This window comes from Macrosteles quadrilineatus, unplaced genomic scaffold (assembly GCF_028750875.1).
Source record: "Macrosteles quadrilineatus isolate MER2022 unplaced genomic scaffold, UCM_ALF_1.0 Scaffold_5__1_contigs__length_97177068, whole genome shotgun sequence".
Classification (NCBI taxonomy): Eukaryota; Metazoa; Arthropoda; class Insecta; order Hemiptera; family Cicadellidae; genus Macrosteles; species Macrosteles quadrilineatus.
In genome coordinates this window covers 19325937-19351599 of record NW_026542598.1, presented here as the reverse complement: position 1 = coordinate 19351599, position 25663 = coordinate 19325937, and the positions used below count along the sequence as shown (strand labels likewise).

General features: G+C 31.5%; 1 protein-coding gene across 1 annotated transcript in view; it reads right to left on the bottom strand.

Moving 5' to 3' along the window:
* LOC128995144 (uncharacterized) overlaps positions 1–25663 on the bottom strand; it is a 298362-nt gene that overhangs the window by 59477 nt on the left and 213222 nt on the right. Inside the window, exon 4 of the mRNA XM_054420057.1 lies at positions 1117–1225. Coding sequence (XP_054276032.1) covers positions 1117–1225 — 109 coding nt within the window. The remainder of the gene's footprint in view (positions 1–1116; positions 1226–25663) is intronic.

Here is a 25663-nt window from a genome sequence, read left to right as displayed (position 1 = left end):
AGATTTTATTGTGCTCTGTTATATATATCTGCACTATCACCTTGGGATTAAATTGTTGTTCACAAACCTATATATTATAATGTAAAATCATTCTCATATTAATACAATAGTAAATATATTTTCTTAACATCTTAGATAGCACCAAACTAATATCCTCAGATGAACGATTTGTGTGTTTGCATTTAAGCTTACCAAGACTTCTTAAGTGTTTAATAATCCTGACATAAGTCAAAACATCTTTTTAATGTGCTTAAAATCCCAATGAAAGATAACCAACATGTTCAGGGGGATTAATATACTGATGTAAGTCAAACCTTTATTTTCTGGGTGTTAGTATCCTGATACAAGCTAACCTTAATTTTCAGGATGTTAATATTCTGATAAAAGTTTACTTTTATATTCAGATTGTTAATATCCTGGTACAAGTTAGCCTCCATTTTCAGGGTGTTACTGTCCTGACACAAGTTAACCTCTGTTTTCAAGATGTTAATATTCTGATACAAGTTTACCTTCCTTTTCAGATTGTTAATATCCTGTTACAAGATAGCCTTCCTTTTCAGGATGTTTATATTCTGATACAAGTTAACTTTCATTTGCTGGGTGTTAATATTCTGATACAAGTTAATTTTCATTTGCTGGGTGTAAATATTCTGATACAAGTTAACATTCATTTGCTGGGTGTTAGTATCCTCAAACAAGTTAACTTTCATTTTCAGGATGTTAATATTCTTATACAAGTTTACCTTCATGTCAGATTGTTAATATCCTGATACAAGATAACATTCATTTTCAGTTTTTTTTATATCCTAAAGCAAGTCAAATTAAATTTGCGGTATGTTAAATAATTTAGTTCGAGTAAACTTTTATTTTTCAGAGTGATTAATACAGTACTGACACAATTTTTTTACATTTTTTATTTACCATTGGCAAAACAACTTACAGCGAAAATACATTTAAAAGAAATAAACAAAAATAAAGATATAAAGTTAACCGACATTTCCAGGCTGCAATAATCATATGCAATTTAACCTTAATTTTGAGTTTGTTTAATCTCCTAACCTTGGTTTTGGCAGTTTTAGGGTGATTACAACCCTGATAATTGTCACCTCTACTCACCGTTCTTTCCTAAGTTCTGCGTTTTTCTTCCTAAAGTTAGCGACCAATAGCTGCAGTTCTTCCGCGTGTTGTTCATACATCTGCGATAGCTCTTGTGTGAAGTCAGACACTGAAACAGACAACATAACTTATCAGTTTCAATTTTAAACCGAGATATCGTTTACTTTATATGTAGTCAAGCTATTGGATAATTTTGTTTAGTCGAAATTTGTTTGACCTATGGTCAAATTTAAAGTACTGTCATGGTATTATTATTGGCAGAAGATGTACTCACTACAGAATAATCAAAAGGCATATGTATATAGTCACAACTACCCAAAATTAAAATGTAGTTTGCCTTTTAGTGGACGGAGATCCTCATTTACTTTTCCTTCAAATGAAAATAATGTTCTCCTCCCATGAGAAAAATATATTTTTTCTAGATAAGAGAAACTAGCAACTGAAAGTGGGCTACGAACCACTGGGTCACAGCAGGATATCTGAAATCCTGAACTCAGGTCTTCAGGATACCTTCTATTAATATCAAAAGCTCAGTTTTAAAAAAAACCTGGTATTTTCAATCGGCCAGTTATTTTTCCAGTTATAAATGTTAATCATTGGTTGGTATTATTTTTACTATTAAAATATTAAAAATTAAATATAAATTTGTTGTCCATAAAAATATCATGAAATAATTAATTGAGTTTAAAGTAGACGTTTACAAAAGCACTTGAACCTTTTATTGAGATTTTATTATTATTAAAAATCACGTTGATGAAAGATACTAGTAAGTGATAATATTAACTAAACCAGCGCCCATTTGCCTAATCAAATCACTAAATATGATTGACTAGCACCTTCTTCTCCTTGCATTGTTTACCAATTGATGTCGTGTACTCTTTTAAAAATATTTTCATTGGATTCAAAAACTGTTTAAACATTAGATGTTTTTTAATATCGCTTGCATTATTAATATTTTTATTCCGTTCCTTGAAGTACAATATATATAGTATATAATTTGAAGGAACGCGATTTTTAATATTCAACAAGTCTCATGAAAAATAACTAGACAATTACAATTGAGGTAGAACAAACACATTTTAAAACCTCTTCCCATAGTCTGTTGACTTTCCTGAAAAAAAAGAGTTCCATCATATTCAAAACTTTGTTAAACATAAGAGACTTCAAGAGAAACTAATTATAAAATAATGGAAACCAAATATTTATTTTAACACGACGGAGACAGTGGACCTAACAAAACAGTGTGGAGCGGTATCTCATTTTACTTTAGTAACGATGTGATTTCAAAGAACAGTGTATATATTTGGATATCACAGATTAATTCAGATGCATTACTATGCATTTTTTTACTATCTTATTTGTGAAGTAAGTTCATACTACTATAGTTTTATAATATTATATCGTGTTATAATATTTTTCAATTACATTATGTTTTATTGTACGTGAATTTGCTTAAAGGTATATTGTAAAATTGTACATTGTAAAAATTGTTATCATAAAAAGTTTAAATTGCTTATGAAAAAAAAACTGTTACGATATTTGACCAAAGAAATAGTGAAGTAAGATCTTTCATTGCCTGTAGCACAATTATACATTCTGCATGACTTAAGACTACAACGTTTACTAGGAATACCATTAGGAAACAGGAAAACAAACAATGTTAGGAAATGTAAATTTAGAAACTTAAAATCAAAGTAGCCTAGCCTATATATTTTTTAAGTTACAGGATCTACGTGTTTCGAAGGCGAAATGAAAACTGTCTGAACGAGATTATTAAACAAGCCATAATCTGAGATTAGTTGTTTTGAAAACAAACTCCCTTGTTGAAAATCACTGAATTGTATACTGAAATAGTTGTACATTCATCGACAAACATTGTGTCCAAAATAGTTATGACGAATTAACTATGAACCTTGTAAAAATATACTATGTTGTGAGCTGCAGTTTTAAGTTTCTTAATGACTTACTTTATTTAGAGAGTATTGAATGCCAAATCATTTATGTAGGAATATCTCTCCCCTTCATATTGACACTTCATTCGATAAATCAATTACAAGAAATGAATAATGTTTTAATCTTTATTGTATATTCTCTATTTAGGACCCTGACTATTACTTTGCACTAGGAACAAGAAGCGAATCTAACAGAGATGCTTGACTTATGGTTGGTCATCTGATTCCCAGCAGGGCTTTCCTCCACCACAGCAATCTAATAAATTGTAACTTTATTGCTATCTATTTTTCATGTTACTGAACTTACATTAAACAGCAATGTCCCAGCTATCCTAAACATTAACACTAGGTTATAGCTATAATAAATTATGGTGTTCATCAAACCTATTTTCCATTCCACTAATTGTATACTTTGTTTTGAAAATTTTGAGTGGATAAATGGTTTTTCGGATTGAAACGAGGAACACAAGATCAAGGTAAAAGAATAGACCTAGTCTAAAGCGAGATAACATGTATGTTATTGTCAAATGAAACTAAATTTATGAATAATGCTTGATCAACAAATGAGCCTTAAAATTATGTTTTAAAAAGTACCTAATATCAAAAACTGAGTTTATTTTTTGTATCACCGGTTAGTTCCTCCAGAATACTTTCTACAAACATTTAAAATGATCACATGAAGCTTGGAGCATGAACTGAAAAGAAACCAAATTAGTTGTTCGCTAAGCAATGTTTTAAATATATAAAACAGTATTGTCAATATTACCTAAATAAAATACTTTAAAAAATATGAAATTGATAACGCTAAGATGAAAATCTTATTCCTCGTATAGAAAATTCAATACAATAGCTTCAAATCGTTTTACATATTAAGAGAACAGATTGGTAGACAGCATCATAAAATATTAAAAGGCATCAACTAAAACGAGCTGACGGATTAAGACTTAGATTAATATCCCTTCCAGTTGCATTACACGGTATTAAACTTGACATTGAATAAGAGATATACATTTCCAATTAAGCGTTGCATTGTAGATGAAGAGTTATATCAAATTCTGATATAATAGTTCATACGCTTGTGATAATGAAAATCATATTCTAATGTTTTATTGTGATGAATTTCCTTAAAAATGACTTTCAAAGGCAATAAAAACAAATGCAAAAACCAATGTGTACATCGTTTCAATTTGATAAAAAATAGATAGGCTAACCTTATGGAAGACTTTTTTGTTATTGTGAAACATTTAAATTTCAGATGGCCACAAGATTTTACTATTTTAATATAAAAAAATCTATTTATCTTAAAAATTTAAGAATTTTAAATTCCTAAAATGAATAGATTTCTAAAACTAATTTAAAATAGCTAAGAAAGTTTAAAATATTATTAGCCAGTGCACATTTTCCTAACTCTAATACTACTGCCGTAATGGTTTTTATTTTTGGATTTTAACCGCAATTTATAATAGATCTAAGCTACTAGACTCAATTACTTTTCTTAAGCATCTGGTTGTTTCCATTTAGGTAGTTGGCGTTGTGCCACATATCTAAATACAAACTTAAATTACATCCAGGAATCTAAACGCAAAATTCAATTACTTTGTATTACTCTTCAGTAACTGCATTATTACTTTACCCCTCCTCGTATTCTAAGTCCTAATAGTTCTCTCTAGTATACATTCTAGTCTCATGACTAAACTCTACAAATTTAGCGATACAAATCCGGTTCAAAATTTCTCTTCAAGAACATTGAAAATCACCTAACCTATGGGAATACATTTAAAGTTAAACACACTTATTGGTGTGAGAGATGTGAAGCAGTTGTACACATAAGGAATGTCTCCTACACCTCGGAGCTGAATGATTAATACACCCTCATCCTCAGGGGGCCAGCCTCCTCAATTATTCATCTCTGAGTTGACATAAGATGCTCTAATGCTTTGTTTTGCCTGTGAACAACGAAGCTTTCCAGTTGCTTTAACATTTACCTTCTAAAAATTGCCAATTAAATGAGGTATGGGAGTAGTTTAACCAAATTTTGAATTTGGGATGAATGTAGAATAGAGCAATATGAGTTGTGTTTATTTATTTAATATAATTTTCTTTAGCTGGCATTATCATTGACCTTTTAGATGCCAGGTAGACATTCCGACCGAGGATCATATGTATGATCGACGTTCTATCAGAATGATCATTCTGATAGAACGTCTGATCTACTATGGATCGAGCTGATCTATTAGTAGAGTGCTGGAATTCGGTGCCTGAGGTCCCAGGCTCGAATACTGCCAAAATAACAATGGATTTGATCAAAGTGATAACGCTGCAACCCCTAGGTCTAGCCTAAAATGAGAAAAACAATACTGGACTCCTCCTATCGTCCTAGGACAAAAATGTATGATCTACATACAAATTAAGTTACTGTCAAAATGCTGTCTATATCTGTATTATAATGACTTTTAGTAATAGGGCCCATATGGATGGCAGGAGCAGCACGATGAATTTGAAATTACTACAGAAACGTTGGTAGCAGTGCCACAGCACAACAAAGCAAGATATACTGACCAAAAGGACGAGATATATTGGTGCTGTTTTGACCCGGAATGTGGCTTGAACATATTGCAAACCTTATCTCCATCTTGGGGCAAATGTGACGTTATTGTTTACAATATTCCGCTTGGGGCACTCTGTTTTATTAAACGGAACTTTGTCAACAATTGGTATTGATTAGAAAGTCAATAGTTTGATTAACTTTTTATTAGTATTCCATTTAATTTTGTGGTTCGGATGATATATGTTAGATTGTCTGATTATAAGTTCGTTTATTTCTTTAACGTTTGCAAGTTACTTTAATTTAATATATACCAAAAGTTTCAAAATGACGACGTTTTTGCGAAAAATAAATTTATAATGCACGGACCCAAACAATTAAGAACAGACAGGGACTCACACCCAGTACCCTAAGGGCCACAAGGCAGAATGCGGGAACCTTTAGGAGTTCCAACCTTCGGAATGAATTCGTTAAAATTTATCTTACTAATATTATAAATGTGAAAGTTTGTGTGTTTGTTTGTTTGTTTGTTTGAAGGTCAATCACGCTTTAACCACTGGACGGATTGGGCTGAAATTTGGCATGATTATAGCTCATATTCCCGATTAACATATAGGCATATTCTTATCTCAAAAATCCTTTCGGGCTCCGCCCCAGTGGCTCTGTAGTTTCCCATGTTAACTTTATGAGTATTCATATTTAAAGGGAATTAAAGAATTTAGTCAGCTGTTTCAACTAAAAAAGTTGGTTCTATGATATGCAAAAGTATTAAAAAGTTATAAGATTTACCAACAGGGTGCAGCACTATTATTTTTTGCATTTATGAAATCACCTAATTTGAACCAGGCAGCAACAAAAAACTGTGATAGGCAATGGAGAACTGTCAAAGTAGGATTGTTTACAGTTATGTTCATGTTTTTAATTGCATGAAAAATTGAAAGAAGCAAATTTTATCAAACTGTATTCTCCCCCATTGCAAACGCTAAGTTGGAGTATAACTGCAATAAGCATTTTACTATATGCCAACCCCGTACGAAGGACGGGTACTCTGCTAGTTTGCTCATAAATCTAAGTTTGGAGTGGACTTGTTAGTGTTAGTCTAACAAATAATACTCATAAACAAGGTGACAACTTAAGAAAAAATGCAGTAGAGAAGGCTTACACAACATTAACGCAACGGCGTAGTACCAACAGAAACGTATGTGACTGTTTCACACCCATTAGCTCTGTTGACGACTTCAGTTGATTGTTCCATACACACACGCGTTCTGCCTTTTTTATTTCATTTTAAAATACTACAAGAAGTGCTCACGCTTAATTTATCTGAAATCACTCATAGTTAACTCACAAATTAACTCACAAAAGTTTTATATTTTATGGAATATTTTTGTATTTGTTGACGAGCTATGTTTTTCAGGTAACCATCCATATGAACACATTTCAAATTGCTACACCAATTATCTAATTAACATTTAATTCTTACTAATGCATACAAATATTGACTTATGTTTTATTATGATTCTTAGCTCTTTATAGTTATTCTAAGAATATTGGGTTATGCAAGGATACAAACAAATTATTGTGCAATTATCCACTAAAAGCTTCTTTAAGTTACAGTCGCAATGCTACAGTTGACACAGAAGACCTTTAAGTAATCAATATTTCAGCTGTCAACTGATAGACGTACTCTGTAATGTAATTTAATCGGAAGATTAGACATTTCTGCTTAATGAACACTCAACACGCTTTGGGGTAAGCACGAGGGTGTATAGTTAATTTAAATTACCTCAATGTGTGGTACTCGTGTGAATTTGTCGTTTGTCATCATGTCTGACACAAGATGTTTGATTTGTATAGTTCAACTCTCAAATGATACATTCAACAAACAAGTTTTTTTTATATTACGTGTAAAACATGTTCCATTTCAAAGTGGAGTTTAACTGGCCTAAAAGTATTTAAATTACAATCTTCGAATGGTAAAGTTGTTGCAATAGACAGTGATATAATGGTTATATTACTGAGGATTACTATTATATGTCTTCCCAAATTTTTTTTTATCACATAATCAATATTTACGTTTAAGTGTTGATAAAATTGTGCTTTAGCGGATGTATAAATTAGTATAAACAACTATAACCCCACTGCAATCACATACATAATAGCATCTGTAGTAATATATCTTGTAATAATATACACATAGCTCGTTAATTAATTTTACTTCGGATGAGAGAACAATGCAGCTTTCAACAAAGGCTGTAATAAGATACTGGCGTTCGCATACAACTCTTTTAAATAACTTCTTGATCAGCATTGTAGACCTACGTGTCATTAAATTTACGGAAATTAAATAAATTTTCGTATATTTACCGTCTTTTGAGTAACAGTATAAGCGTAAATATATGTTTTTAAGTGTTACAGACATTTATTTATTTTATTTTCTTTCCGTAACTCTTTTAATACACTTTTAGGTAGGTATAAATATTCAGCAGAAAACTATTGCTAATTTCAACCCACTCCAATTTTTTTGTAATAATTTCGTAGTCTATAGTTAGTAATAATTTCCACGTAAGCTTGTTTATCTGGTTTTCAAAGAAACGTTAAACAAGGGTTAAAACCGTTTTTTATGTTTTCTTGAAATATATAAAGGTGTTGAAATTGGGAAACTCTTTGAAAAAAAAATGAACCTTATTGTATTGTTTACTATAATAACAACCACCTTTTGGAAACAATAAGTATCTTCTAGGAAACGTCTTCCAAAATGGGAACACTTTTATAAAAAATTAATTGCATTTCCAAACAAAGAAGCAACGTGATATCTTAGATAAAGGAAACAAATTGTGGAAAACGGAGATACTTGCTCTGAACCAAACAACAATTTATCTTAGTGTCTGCTATTGTTTCCTTTATGCATTGTGACAGCAGAACACCTGCTAAATGTTATCCCTTACATCTACATTTTATCACCTCAACCTTTTTTTGATTTTTCATAGACTAAGTTTTTGGGTTGTTATAGAAACAAATAAGCATGAAAAGTACCTGCAGTCAAGTAATACATGGTCAAATATTATATAATAATAAATATAAATACATGGTAAAATAACTGTAATAAAACTCGATACTGTTTAGCAAAATAAACTATACAATTAGAAAAACATCATACAGCCTAATTTTCGTCACAACATTTCAATATAAGATTTCTATTTGAATGCAAAAGTTTTACCTTTTTTCCTTGTTAACTTTATTGAAGGACTACGCTTTTGAACATTAAACGGTAACTTAAATATATGTAAAGATTGAGGTTAAGGATTCAAAATACAACGTAAGAACAACTGTTTCTTTGGCCGTTTTGTTAATTTTGCAAATTTTAGAACCATTATCTGATATCAATGTAATTTAAAGTTATCGTTGTATTGTGATACGTCAAAAGGTTTATGTATGTTCAATGCAACAACATAGTGACCTAGTTTTATCAACATGAAACACACCTGGCATTTTCATTTCACAATAGTATTTTACGAACCATGCAAAGCCGAGCTTGGGGATGTAATTGAGTACCAGAATTAATAGTTTACCTCTTTGTTAGACAATGTTTTTATTTATTTTTTGACTTTAATACTACAAAAGGTGTGTCCCAAGTAATTAAACATTTAACAAGAGATCCATAAAAATAAATAATCACTACAATTCGGATTTAATAATGAGTAAAGCAATAATTATATGTCATTAGATTAACTAAAAAACATATCAACTTTAATAATTTGTAGAATCTTGGAAGAGTGTTTTTTGTGCAGCATCTTAATAAATATTTTCCAAATTAAATTAATATATGTTGAATATGCAATGTCGCACATAATATATATTTTCAATATATGTTCAATATCATATTGCAGATTCTCTTGATATAAATAAAATAAATTCCAAATTGATTAATGAAAATATTCAATGAAAGCAGTGACTGATTGAGAGTGCTGTGGGACAATTAATTATGTCAACAGAAGCTCTGTGTTGCTGTGATGCATTTTGTTTTCACTCCATCAATATAACGAACCATTATAAAATATTCAGTTACGCTTAATTTAGGGGTTTAAACGTAATACAAAAGGCTAATTCAATGTTTTGGATTATGTTACATGACTTTCGTCAACAAATATTAGAAACCAACTTGTTCCCAAAAGGTTTCACAGTGTTAGACTTGATGGATTCTATAGTGAACATTTAGATTTTTGAGTATGCTTTATTACTTTGTTTAAAGTCAAAGCGCCTGGCACAAACCGCCTTAGAAATAGTAGATTTGGGTATATTTGTCCTACAAAAAAGAAGAAAAAATTTAAAACTTTTGTTGGTTATCTTTATGCATCAATTGGACCTCGCCAAGTTTTATTTTTTTACTTGGCGAGGTCAAGCTGTTATTATTTATTTAATTTATATATGTGAATGTCAATCGACATGGTTCATGTAACGTGTATTTAATGTGATATGATTATAATTAATGTTGTGTATAATTTGCTGTATTATGTCATTGAGTTATTTTGTACCAGTGCTGTACAAGTTACCTAATACAGATCTACTACTTTTTAAAAGAGAACTGTATGCATAGTACGAGACCTGCATCATAGACTATTAAGTCTCTATCTTAGCCGAAAAAAACACTGATTATAGTCAAGGCATATCGAATCCCACTCATCTTTCATACTTTAAGATACGCCTCAGTTGTGTTATATCTCATACAGATGACATAGTAGTATACTAAATAAATTAAAGCAATGATAATATACTATATTTCTGCCTGAGAGGGTGAACCTAATAAAAAACACAAATCTTAAAAAACTATTATAAGCCATGCAATTAATTAAATACGAACTATCCAACAGTAAGAGATACTTTTAAAAAGAAATTCGCATTTTATATTAAAAGCAAAATATTCGAAGGAAAATAAAAACAAAACAGTCAATTTCATCATTTTTTATGGACATGATTGTTAAACTTTTGTGTGTGATTGGCTGTTTTTTATACTAGTAAACATCTCTTTAGAGTAATCCGGGCCTCTTAATCACTCTACAGTGGAAATACAAAGTAACATTTAAGCTTTATTTAAAGACTGAAGAATAATATCTTGTCTTCGTTTACATTCTGTGACAGAATGATTTCTTTTACCTCCTAGGTGAGAAATATCATTGAGGTTAAAGTATGTCAATACACTTTGACAACACCCCATGTATCGTCAGTTCATCACCACAACCATCCATCATGATCCGTCTTGTTAGAGAGCCATCAAATGTTGAACTAGTTTCATGATAGACGTGTAGTTGTTGGAGTGGACTGATTGTTAGTTGCACTGATGAACGAAGTTCATGGCGGTTGTCTTTGTTGGTAATGTCAAATACGTAACAATTCTTTAAATGGATTACCTGAAGATTCTCAATTTCTCAAGCTACAGATTTTGTTAAAGCTGATGGATAAATAGCTTAAGGGAAATGTATTGAGGTTAGAGGAATTATTTAGATGTAAAGAAACTTAAAATAAGTAACAATATTGCAATAGATTACCTTAAATTGCCCATGTTTGTTATATGTTCATTTTTTAACATAACTATGATTGAGGGATGATTTTTAATCCATATTATTTGCTTCGTCACTGTTAATTTAATTTTAATGCCAACTTGTTTTAGAACTATCCCTATTTAACGTAAATTCTGCGAATAGTTAAGGGTAAATGTTACAATTTGTTTTATTATTTGGTTATAAAGAGAAACAAGCTAGAGTGAGGGAAAGTTTACTGTCGTTAAATTTGTAGTAATTTGATGAATGAATAATAGATGACAGTTTAGTTAAAAGTTGTCCTATTTTAAAACTGCCTTTAACTAATCCTTAAGGATGTAAATCCAGGCGTATGCTTGATATGTGTTTGTTTGTTAAATATATAGTAAAAAAACTAATGATTAGTAAAATATGCCTACTAGCATAACTGTTAATAGCAATTAAAATATAAATTATAGGGGAATTCACTATTCACATGTTTAATGAATACAAGATATCCCATCTAAATTTGATAAGCTATTTGGGAAAAGAATTTAAAAATAAGTATCATTGTTTTAAAGATTAGAAATAATCCGAGTGAAAATGTGTTACCAACTCCAGCAGATGATTTAGGTCTTATCTTTGAGAGTTTATAAAACATTGACAGCTATTAAATGATAACACTGATAACACGTACATTACAAAATGATTGAAGTATAATTAAGCTCTCGTGACGTGTCAACCGTTTGAGCTTCATTGGTTTTTTAGTATTAATCAATACACACAAACTGTACATCTGTTTTCCTCCTCTAATATAGTCAACTCTTTAAATATTCAAAACTCAATTACTTCAATTAAATTTCATAGCCTCTTCTGTATACTAAAATAAAAACAATTCTACCATGAGTTGACCTTGATTGTATGACCCCCCCCCCTCTCAAATGATCGTAAACACCTCTGTTGTAATGTCAAAGGCTTGGACAGCTGATTGGACCTTGTCTTGTAAACAAAAGCTAGTTTGGCAGCCTGATTGCAAACGTTGTTGTACTAAATTAACTTAATTTAGACGTTGCCAATATAAATCTTTGACAAATAAAAAATAGTAGTTTACGCAACGATTGCGTTAAGTTAGTCTTTACGACACGAGTAGAAAAATTTAGGCACGAGCCTTGGCGAGTGCCTTAAAAACTTCTACGAGTGTCGTAAAGACTATTAACGCGAGTTTTGTACACTACTTTACCTACGACAGTTTTTTAAGTACTAACAATCTGGTTTTTAATTACTAACAATCATTACTCATAATTTCTTAGAGAGGTTATGTTTTCGTTGATTGTCATTGCCACTGAAAGTGATGCAACGACTTATTGTATAATCAGCTGATTTCATGTAATTACGTGTTTGTAAAATTTCGTTAAATAATACGTTACTATTTTTTTTGCAGGCAATAGCTTCTTCTAGCAGCATTCTCCCCATAAATATTGTATCTGGTACAGTTAGGGAAATATTGCATATTTATTTGGACAACTGAACAATATAGTGAAACAGTTAATTTACAGTTGGATCTCAGCATCGAATATGTCGTCCACAACGAGTTGGGTGAAACAACGGTTAAGAGGTTTTCAAAATAAACCAGAAGCTCATTTTTATTTAACAATCTAACCTTATTTTGTTTCGTCCATTTAATGAATTGCTGGTATATAATTTCATACATTTGTTCCGATTTTGGTGGCAAAAGATTAGCACAAACAGTTTGTGCTCTCATTTCCATCTCGTCAACTTCACTTTCACTAAAACTGAAATTTTTAAATCAGTTTAATCTACCTTCCTTTAACCACCAACTTAGGTTAAAATTACGCGAGTATCAACAGGAACATTGAACAAGACGGACCAACAATTAAAATTGTCAACTGATCAGCTGATTAGTTAACGTTTGAAACATTTTAATTTTACTTATTTTCTCTCAATTATTGAATCTCATTGGTCCGTTACCCATGTTTATATGAGAAAAACTATGCTGATATGAAAGTAAACAGCTGTTAAGTTAAACTTTTCAATTCTAAGAACTGAACTGAAATGGCTACTTTAAAAAACGGTCGTAGGTAAAATAGGTTTCATAACACTTTAAACAATTTACAGCCCCGTATATTGGACATCAGGGCTTACTAGTTAATTATCCATGCTCTGATCTTGTTAAAGCCTCATAACGTTGTTTACAGCAAGGTTAAGTTAATTACAACTTACGTTGCTTGTTTTTTGGGTAATTAATAGCCAAGTATTTAAGAGTTGGGCCTGACAGAACTTTTAATTACATAGTTCGTTTTGTTTTGTTTTTATTATGGGTAATATTCCAACAGTTTGTTAAAAACCGTATCTCATTGTTCTACAAGTGTAAACATTTAGTTTTAAGCAAAGGAGCCAAAGCTAAGAATAATTACTTGATAAATCTTTGTCATAGAAATCCTTCTATTTTCTTATCTGTAGAACATAATTTGTAAAATAAAATGGTTTGTAATATCAAACTATTTTAAAATAATCTAATCTCATAATTACAACATAAGAGCGCTCATTTACAGTTTTAGGGTAAATTTGGGATTAAGGGTTTCAAGTTTTCTGCGAATTCATGTTTATTACAAGCTTGCTTAAGTATTCGTTTAAATAATTCTATAAATATTCACAAAGCAAAACAAGATAAATTTAAAACGTTACACAACGCAAGTGTTTTGCAGCGTTTTTAACTCCAGACGAAACTAAATAAAGCATTTCATGTTTTGGCACGTGCGGAGTAACCATATTTAAACACATTGTCCGTATCAGTTTTCTCCAAAATATAAATTTAAATGTATATTGTAGAATTTAAAACTAATCTATTTTAAGAAATTGCAGTATTTATATTCAGGGTTGTGTATGCAAACATATGTTTAAATTAATTATTAATAATTTTAATTGACGACACGATATTAAAATTGATTAATCATATAGTTGTTTTTATGACTTAACCCTCTATGGTGTTATGGCCATTGTGTAGAAAACAGGCCTACTCATCGCCCAATCCTTTGACCTGAGGTAATGAACAAATTCCTCTGCACCTCATGGTCTCTTTATGGTACGTTATCCTCTAACTTGAGCATCATAATTGCACTTCAGATGGAAATTATGTTGTCCTTCAAAGTTATTTGATACCCTGACTTGCAGGTCAAGGTATAGGCCGTGGTTTTCAAGTATTCTTCTGGAAAAAAGTGACATTCCGGCTTCCAAAAGCACCCCCTCTTCCTTTAAACATTGACTGCAATTACTAACAGTAGTGGAAGCTGGATTAAACCTTTTGATCACCTTTTAGTGTCTCTGATTTGTAACGTGAAATTTCCAACATTTAACTATTATTACAACACAAATGCCTTCTGGAAGTTAATATCCAATCGATTGTATTCGAGGAATTGATCTGCAACCTCAACCTCAAATTGAGTTGCTGATCGATTCCTTATTTATATCAATTTATTTTTATATTTTTAATCCTATCCTTATTTATGTATTTTTATCAATGAAGGTAAGTAAGGGGTCCGGTGTAGGACTCTTCTTTCATTCAAACATCTATGGAGTATGACTCTGACACACCCGTGGCCGTGGGGGGGGGTCGTTCTAATATATCTACATCCCTGGATGTTGAAGTTATACACTAAATAGTACAATGTATAACGAGTATATATATATATGTTTTAAGTCCATTTATTAGAAACACTAGGAGAACGGAAAAGGACCAATACAGTTTTGTTTGGATTGAAGTAAATTCATTTGTATTTTTTTTTAGTTCGAGGAAGTAAATAATGGGATAGGATGAAATAACAACGTATTAGTTGGATAAAATTAAAATAATTGATTAAATCCTCAAATTCATTAAAAGTATGAAATCATGGTATTTTTTAAATCTATGTTAAGGGGATTCAAAAAGGAACTCAAGTAACTAAAATGTAACTAACAACTAACTACGCATCCAACTAACAACTAACTAATCAACTCTGTTTTTACTAACTTACATCTCATTACATTACCTGCCCTGAATCGTAATTAATTAAACACATCCAAACTTGATTAAACTTTAGTGAAAGACTGGGGTTGACAGTAGGGAGTTTACTGATTAAAATTCTTTGAATTAGTTTACTTTCAGGTTGGTGTTTTTCTATTTATAAGTTTGGTAAAAACCACTATTGTTAGGAATTCCGAAACATTTAAATTACCTGAGTCCCAAATAATTTATTATATAATTTTATCTTTATTTGTCATAAAATTATTTAAATCCCTCTTATTATAAAATAACTAGAGGATATCCTATCGCTGGTAAAAAAAAATAACATGTGAAATGTTACAAAGTAATAGTATAAGACCGTTGTAATTAAACTATGCAGCTCGGTCTTATTGTAGTCAATCTTGCATTGACAAAATTCTTTACTTTCACTATCTTTGGTAATAATCTACACCAAATGAAGGAAAAAACTCAGATTATATTAATAGCGAGATTGTAAAAACGTCAAAGCAGCTGTGCTCCATAAATAAAAAAATACACCAACGAGTAAACTTGATTATAAAAAATACTATTCTCAGAGATATTAATTTGAATCTAGTAGTTTTTCGTACTCTTTGAAGAGGTCCGAGTGCATATACTACTTAAGGCAGCACACTATTTATTTGTTAACGCCAAAATCATCTAATTTACAAAAATTATATGCGTGAAATATGTGGGATACCAATCAGTACCATGTACATAACAAATAATCTTACACATAGTGTTACATGGAAATAAATAAACAAATACTTTAAACAAACTATTGGTAAAAAAATCGTCTAAACGTACCTCGTCAGACAAACTTTAACAAGTAGTACCAACACTTGCTACATATTTATTTTTTGGCAGTTTCTACTTGATGTGCGGTCAGAATAAATAAATAAAAACATTTTACACGAAACACAAAAACGAATAATGATAGGCCTACCAATTAAAATGTGTGTAGATAAAATTAGTTGCTTGTGATTTTAATTGACAAGTACAATAGTAAATCTAGCATAAATCTAGACTTAGGGTTACCTCATCACTACATATAATGAGTTGGTAAAACCGTCTCCCAATGATGACCCTGTTTCTGATGATCAAAAATGGCGTTGTGGTAGGGCAATTAGGCCAGTTAAGATCTACGGTAAGATACATAACGTATGAATTAAGAAGCAAATAAATAAAATAATTTACCTGACCCGACAATATATAGGGGGTTACGTATACTATTTTTTATTATACATTTCATTTATCTTCTAACAGTAAAGTTCTTTTACAATCAAAAGCTACGTTAGGAAAATTATTTGCATAACGATACAATTCAAGCACTCAGCTGATTTCTAGCGTTGAACGTCGTTGGCTCCATAGAGGTATATTCTTTTAAGTTGAGCATTCAATGTTATTTAAATGGGTTTCATTACTTCACTAATAATAGATGCAGCTATGTAACTATGATTGAAGTCATTTAGCCTTTATGTTTTCATTATATTCTTTGACAGTAAATGGTGTATTAATATTTGAATTGAATGAGGGTGTTTCTATTACAAATCTAAAAAGTACACACATTTGGCTATAAATAAATAGTTTTTTACAGTAACTTTACTTCATTCGTGAAGTAAAGAAGCTGTTTACATCACTCTTGGGATAGGGAAGTTTAACATGGTGGGTTGGGTAAAATAATAAATAGCCTTGAATACCAATAATTTGATTACTATCACTTAAGGATAAAATAAGTTATCGTTGTTTAAGGTTGTAAATTAATGAAAACCCCTTATGAGCATGTTTATTTTCGAGATTTGTTTGGATTGAGGATAATTTCTTGTCCCGACACTATGACATTTCAATAGCAGAACGTATATATACCGTTAAATTTTACATAGTTGTAGATAATTTTGAAAATCGAATTTTAATTACACATTACACTCCATGGAGGAAATTACACAATACTTCATTATGATAAAATTTTGTTAAAAAAAATTTCGTGTACTATACATAATATTTATATTAATAACATGTTGGAGATGGAAGGAGTAAACACAAGTGTGATTAATTGTAAACGTCCAGCTGTGAGCGGATCACGCGTTGGCTGCATTTGTCATTTATCATTACGTTGACATAAGATTCATCATTTCCATTGTTTTTTTAAACTTGCTCAGGCATGTTGATATAATATGTGTTAGGAGATTATTCGACAAAGTTGTTCAATTCCAAACTGTTTGTTGTACAATTCGTTGGGTGTTTTGTGTTGTTAGCAAAGATGTTAGTGTCTTGCACTTCGGAGAGGTACAGGTTTCAATTATCAATTATTTAAGATGGGGACGCCACTATGCGCGTATTTTAACCCAAATATGAGTGAAGGATGAGTGTAGGATGAGTGACGCGATCTTGTAATCTTGTTAGTGACTAAGGCCGACATGTTCCTTAGAAACAGCTGTTAATTAATAGCCCATACAGCTAATGGCAACTAAGGGACCTACAGTTTATTGTGGAATCCGAACCACATTTTTTTCCTCGTAATTAACGTATTGGTCTAATTATTAGGATAGTACTGCGGATAGTCATATTACTCACTAGCGCGGACGTTAATCCACACCAGGGAGCATCGCATCCACAGTGCATTCCTATAAATATTCACAATTCGTTCAATGACCAAATATATATAAAGAGTTGGTCTTCATAAGGTTAACAGAGTTTGCGATTATGCAATACAATTAATTGTCCTCCAGTGTGAAGGGTGCGTACATGATAATACCGCTCACTTATAAAACAATACCTTATTGACTTATACGTTGAAGAAGTTAGGCGAATCGAAGGAAATTAATATACATTAATTGGAAATATTTACAAAAAGTAACTATGCAACTAACAGTTAGGTTACGAAATTTCGGATCATCTCCAGTAATAAAAAAATGCAGAACTAGGATTCCATAGAAGAGAAAATGAGATAGCTTATAATAATGTTCGTATTTTAGATTCTTGAATTGTAAAATAGAATCCGCTCCAAGAAAATCTCACCCATAGGACCTATATTCTTTAAAATCAATCAATAAAATAAAAGTTGAATGACGATGTACTTTCCATTGCTTAGACACCGAAAATCAACCTGAATTAAGTCTCTGATAAAGTTTATGAACACAATTTTCGTGAAGGTCGGAAGATAACCACTCAATGTGACAGGCTATCGAGGAAGAATGATAGTGGCCCTGTTGTTACCATGTATAATACCAACCTTACCTCTGAGATTGGGTGTGAACCATCTGACAAAAATAACACTGTCTATTCTATAGGAACAACAATTTAAAAGCACCTCAAAAGTCAGCCCCCAGCAGAATCCTCCTAAAAGTGTATTTCAAATTGTGTAAAGATGTTCTCTGGGAATTAGGGTATATATTATAGTATTTATTGTACTTGGGAAAGACACAGGGAAAGTAATCTGGTAGAGTTATGAATTATTTTAACGATTCACATTTCGTTAATGTACAATTAAGTTATTTATAAAAATACTTAAAATTCGACTGATGTAAAAAATCCTCCCGTCAACTAAATTATTTAAAATATTGTATGTGTCATATCTAGGAATAAGATGTACGACTCGAATGCTCCCTTTATAGGTGGAATATAAGCGAAACATCAGTTAAAACGTTTAATTACGACGTTTAAACGACTTAACTTTAAAAGTTTGTTTGCAGCATGGTTTTCATCACATCATTGTTATTTTGAACAACTGTCTGTCACAGAGATATTAGCGCAGCATATTAGATTTGAATCTAGATTTTTCACGTCTGCGTTTAGACCAACCGTACAGCTTATCGTTAACTGTGGGCAATCTAAAAAAACAAGAGTGTTTTGGGCTATTTCTAAATATTATATTTATTGAGGTAAACCATGATAAAAAAATACACGTTCCAGTTTAACAGAAATCATATCATGTGATAATATCGTGATAATGATAATATCGTTTAATCGTCGATAAAGTTAATTTGCGAACAACATCTATTTCCACTGTGCATTTTTTCAGAATCAAGAACAACTAACTACAATCAAAACAACAATGTAACAATGAGTCCCAATTAAAATTAACAATAGATTGCTAATCTCAATATAATTACTAGTTAGGCAACCCTATCAATTTTATAACAGTTGTACACAATATCAACCCTACCTCATCACATTTTATAATGTAGATTTTTTATTTTAAAGTATAATAAATAATGAATCAGCTGATATTCTTGCCACAATATAACTTCTTTTTGTCTTAGGACCAATAATTAAAGTATAATGATTACTTCTGCACCAGACGTCATCTTTTAAAAGAGTTTATTTGAAGCTAAATGACCAAATAGTGGCTCGTACCTTAAATTTTCTACTCAGGTCGTTAACACTATCTTCGCGAGTTGCATACACAACTTTACGTACGACCACGTTTTAATTACTACAAATTACTTCTCATAACTTCTAACAGAGGTTATGTTTTCGTTTGTAACTTCTCATTGCCACTGACAGTGATGCAACGTAACATTGTACCAAACACTAATTGCACCACTCAACAATTAAATTGGCCTGAACAGGTGATTAGTTGAAGTCCAAATCAATACAATTTTACTTCTTCTCTCTCAATCCTTGAACCTCATTGGTCCGTTACCCGCGATGCAATGAATGAAACTATGATGTTATGAAAGTAAACAATGCACTTTCCACATAACTTAAGTATCCGGTTCTTACAGGTTTAAAGCATTGCATTACTTACTGATTACATTGTCCATTGTAACTAGTTGAGCGACCTGATATACAATATTACCATTCAAAGCATCAACCTTAAATACCTAGAGATACGTCAGAAGCCTGTGTGGCTGATTGGGTCTTGTCTTGTCATAAAAGGCTAGTTACCGTGACGTGCATTCACCGCCAACGCTGTATTCAACATAGTGTAGAGGCTACATCAATCTAAACTAAATCTATTCATCTTGTCATATTCATGAAGATTAATCTACTTTTAATAAAATTGCTGAAGGTCAATAGCAACTCTTAAGATTATAATTAAATGATTAACTTAATAAATATCCTCGATCTTCCGAATGGTATTACCTCAATGATTCTGATTACATTGCTTTTGCATTAAATGAAATAGTTTCTTAAGAGAATAATTAAAGATTAGGTAAAAAATTACATTAATTAATTAGTTACTAGCATGTTATTCGATTAAGGCTAGGATTATACTAGGACGCTGGCGTCCGAGAGGCCAGCGTCCGGGACGCTTGCGGGGCATTAAATCAAATGGGGGCGATTATACTATGGATGCTGGCTGGCGTCGGATGCTAAAAAAGCCACCGGACGCTCGAAGCTATTACCGTAGGTGGCATGGTAAGACCTAGGCCCGGGACCGACTAAACATTGAAATAAATTGGCAGTCCGAGAGGCTAGCATCCCAACACAAATCACGTCATTTATCGGCTCGAGGTGGGACGCTAGCCTCTCAGATGCCAGCATCCCGGACGCCAGCGTCCTAGTATAATCCTAGCCTAAGGTATGGATAAGAGCTAGGGCATTTGCTTGGACAAGATTAAATTTAAATTGTTATTCCTGATACAATAAACTGTAATCGATTTGTTAAAAAACAATAGAATTCTTTATTACAGCCACTTATTGGGAATGTATAGGAACTGAGTTTCACTTAAAGGAATACTACTAGAATCAAACTATGTAAGTTTGGCTTTTCAGATGATGTGATGTATGAACATTTGTTTTGGATTCGTAACAATTAGAAATGGTTGGCATTACACAATGTGTTGTTTGCACTGTATTTAGGTTCATAGATATTGTTCATTACGTAGTTAATTTAACATTATAGGTCTATATGGATTATGCCATGTAAACGTTGTTAATGCTATTTAGCTATGGTTAAACCAAGTGAATTCTTTACCATCTATACAATGTGGTACAAGCAATAGTCAATTTTAAAATAGGGATCATTTTAATAATCATCAACCCTGTGTCTGTGTGTGAAGTCTCAAAACTATTTTGCTTAATCTACCGTTTTAGACTTTAATCTTTATTTACGAAAAACAGAATTTTGTTTAACTTGTATACTACTATACTGAAACTCGGTCATCTATACTTATAAAAGGCAAAGCCCTCACTGACTCACTGGCTCACTGACACACTCACTCATCACTAATTCTCCCACTTCCCATTTACCTAGGAGGCTGAAATTTGGTACATTGATTCTTTAGGCATTAAATAGGAAAACTAAGGTGTTTTTATTCTGATCGGACTCTCGGGCTCCGCCCCAGTGGCTCTGGAATTTCCCATGTTAGCCTTATGATTTTTCATATTTAAAAGGAATTAATGAATCTTAACAGCTGTTTCAATTAAACAAGTTGGTTCTGTTCTATGATGTTCAATAGCATTAAAGTTACAAGGATTACCAACAGGGTGCAGCACTATTATTTATTTTAATTTATGACAACAGCTAATTTGCAACCAAAAGGTGAGTGAGCGTAGCGAACGAACTTCAACCTGGAGACGAGTTAGCGTAGCGAACGAGCTAACCTGAAGGCAAGTGAGCGCAGCGAACGAGCTCCAACCTAAAGGTGAGTGAGCGTAGCGAACGAACTTCAACCAGGACGTGATTGAGCCATGCGAACGAGATCATCTTGAAAATTAAGAAGTTAAACGGGGCAAAGCCCGCGGGTACAGCTAGTTACAATATAAAATACAGTAAAATCATAATACTACAATTGAAGCTAAAATAGAACATGAGCATAAGGAGATGCAAAAGCAATGAAATTAGTTTTACTTTAGCTCCTATTATAAGGACTAAGTTAATGAATTAAGTGAGCTCTGAACTTGATTAAAACCTAATAACCAGCTTAGCGACAGAGCGGATTGTATCTTATCAACACCTTACTTAGTTTTTGATCAGAGGTAGTTAATAGTAAAAACACCTGTTTAATGGAAACATTTTCGTAAACAATATTCGTTACATTCAAGGTGTTAAATTCTTATATTTTTAAATCCAAGCAAATGTTTGACAAAACATTATGAATTAATTGTGAATTGCTGCATTTAAAACGTTGGCCATCATGTCTCCAATCCAACGACGGGGTAGCCTATTTTGAATGTATTTTTGTTTAGTTATATTATAGTTTGTTACGGGATTTTATTTTACATATCATGGAATGATTCCTTAACTCGGTTTGTATTTTGACATTGCTTTCATACCACATGGTTCTTATATTACAGAGAGGTTCTTATATTAGAGTTTATGGTTATTTATAGTTATTTGAATGAGATGGCCTATCAGTAATAACTCCCAGCTACATTAAATTTTATTCTGAACTAAAGTAAAATATATTTTAAATAGATTTGCTTTACGTAACCTTTTTTTTTGCAATTATATGTAAAAAAGTCACCATCCAAATAATAAATGTATACGAATAGTTAAAAACAAATCATTTACTTTATATCTTTTCTACACTAGCATTTAAATTCTTGTAAGATTATAACCAATCCCCATATTTTGTGCACCATCTTTTCGCAAGTAACCTAAAGAAAGACACAATTGAATGACATAGCTTATGATAAAGGTTGTTCAGTAATGGATTTCAAAAGTTGTATCAAACGCAATTTTGCTCAGAGTATTTTAATCTATATTAAAGTCACGTACCTTGTCATATCACGTATCTCGTTTCAGTTTTACAATATGTTTTTAAAATGAAGACTAAAAGATCAATGAACTGAGTTGCGTATTTAACATATGTTATTCGCGGTTGTCTGTGAGTGGCATGTAACATTGTAGTTGACGTTTGTGGTTTATGTTGCTTGAACAGAAACAATTATAGTGAATTACAGAAAATGTTGCATCAACATAAATATGAATACTCTATAAACACAAAGTTGCAATAAATATCAACATTTATAAGTTTAGTCACCGCGATACTGTCCTTTTACATTAAGAGAAGAAACTACTTAATTTGTTCTAAAAAAAAAAACTGGTTTCCTTAATTATTGACCGTATCCTTTAGTCTGATCGTTGAACTTTCTTATTACTACTGTAGTTGTTATGTTCTTGTATTTATTATATCGTAATACTTCTTTCTGTTCCTTTTTTAGAGTAAATCTTTTGTTAGTTACTCGTTATTACATGTTAAGATATTTACTATTAGTCTTATATTTGTCAACTAGAATACACAACGAATGGTCATTGTAATAACCAACGTCAAACCATAAAATTTGTTACCCGTCATTGCTACCACGAGTATGTTTGAAAAAAAAATATTTATTTTAATAATCAGTAGTTGTCTTTTGTTAGTATTTGAATAAAAGGCACTGAAGGTATGATTTATGTACTTTATGTTTGTTTGCGTTGTGCGTTGATGTTACTATACGTAATCAGTAAACTTAGAAGGCAAAGTGGAAGACTGCAACACGTTGTTGTAAAAAAAAAAAAAAAAAAAAAAAAAACACAACTAACGAGAAAGACAAACAGCTCAATATCCTCAAAGACAGGCTTTTACAGTTTTCTCAGACAAATTTACGTAAGACGTGCAACGCATTTACATGTGTTACGCTTTATGTGAACCAATACCGGAAAGGAAAACAAGCTTTTAACCTGTATTAAAACTGACGCAATATTAGGAAAAACAAACTTTCGTCTAGTATCCGGGCATTTATAATAAATAATTGGGAGAAACATTTTGTGTTTAAGATTAAACTAATTAAAACTGTTCAAATAAGGAAATCTACATATGATTTTTATGAAACAATTACAATTGAAAGTGATAAATTAATTTTAAAAGATAATTATATACAAACGAAGGTTGCTGATATTTTTAATTTATACGTTGGAATCAATCATTTTGTTTTATTTAAAATAATATTCCCTCAATTTTTTTTACATCTTTGACTAGATAAAAATAAATAGAATACATTGCTCAGCCTATCTCTACAAATTACAATCTGTAAAACAATACCTAAGTTATTTTATATATGATATTTAGAATTTGAATCGAAGTTTTAAAAAAATTACTCCCTTGCCTTAGCGAAATTTCTAGAGGTCTAATAACCCTTGACGCTGCACGTCCTTAACACGAAAAGTTCATTAAGCAACAGTTGCCCTCAAAGTAAAAAGAAGGAGGTTTTGAAGAAATTAGCTGACACATTTTTGTTAACCGCCTGTCAAAAGCCTTTGAACGTTCTTTTTATACTCCAAAAAATTAAACTGACAATCTAGAAATATCTATGTACGAGATTTTTTTAGAAGATCAAAGTATAATAACACCTGTGCTAGATCCAAAGTTATTTTCATATTGAAAATAATAAATTAATAAAAAAAAAATCGTTAAGACGTGTTTATATTACAAAATAATTTGTATTATTATTTTGCTTTATCAATGTTCTGTCTTTCTTTACGGTACCTGACAAATGCCAATAAGATGATTTATTTCACATTTGTTTTATTTAACATGTAATATTATCTAACTTACATGTGGGCCTATAACAATACAAACAGATTTAATAATAATATTTAATAATACCTAGAATATAAAAAATAAGAATATACACACACAATACAATATTCTTTTAAAACTTTATCACCATCTACTTCATATTACAAATTACAAGTATTGATTCAAACTGATATTATTTCAATCTTACTACATGTTTTCTTGACTATAATTCAGTAGAAGAACAGTAGGTATATTATGCAAAATGTAAGTCAGTAGTTACATTGAATTTGCACGCCAAAAACATATCCCATTCATATGAGCCGTCTGTAGCCAGTTTTTTTTCCTAAAGAGGACCCAGTAAAATGATCCTCCAACTAAAGAATGGACATCTACTGACGGTGGAGATATGGTTTTATAGTTTGAAAATTATGAAATAGTAAAAATAGTTTCATGCAAGGAATAATTAAATGAATTTATGGTTAGTAAACGAGGCAATAGAATGTCTATACTAGGGGCCACGAGAGTCTACAGTTGGCGGCAGCCAATACCAAGACTGGACTAGCGCGACGTTGCAACATTACCAGTTCACTAATTAAAATATATAGTAAACAATCTTTTCAAATCAGCTGTTATTATTAGATTTGGCAACACCGCACTGTCCTCATTGGCTCCTTCGAAGTCACGTGCTAAATAGGCTCCTCCCTCAATTTCAGACTCTCGTGGACCGTACTGTAATTGTGTGTTTGTAGGTATATTAAGTATTAACAGCCTGGTATAATAAGACAAACTTGATGCGTGGAAAAGACATTTTATGTACATTTGTCTTAGCATAATCATCATGTACATGTTTCATAATTCGAATTCTCCGTAGGAAACAGGTAATCGTTATAAATACCCAATGCTCCTGTACAATTCTGTAGCAAGCATGGCCATTGTTCATGGATGAACAGATAAACATGTCCGAGTTCGGGGAAAATCCATCAATCTTCAATTGTCACTTTCACTTGTCGTCCATCATTTTCAATCTCTGTCTCGATCAAGCC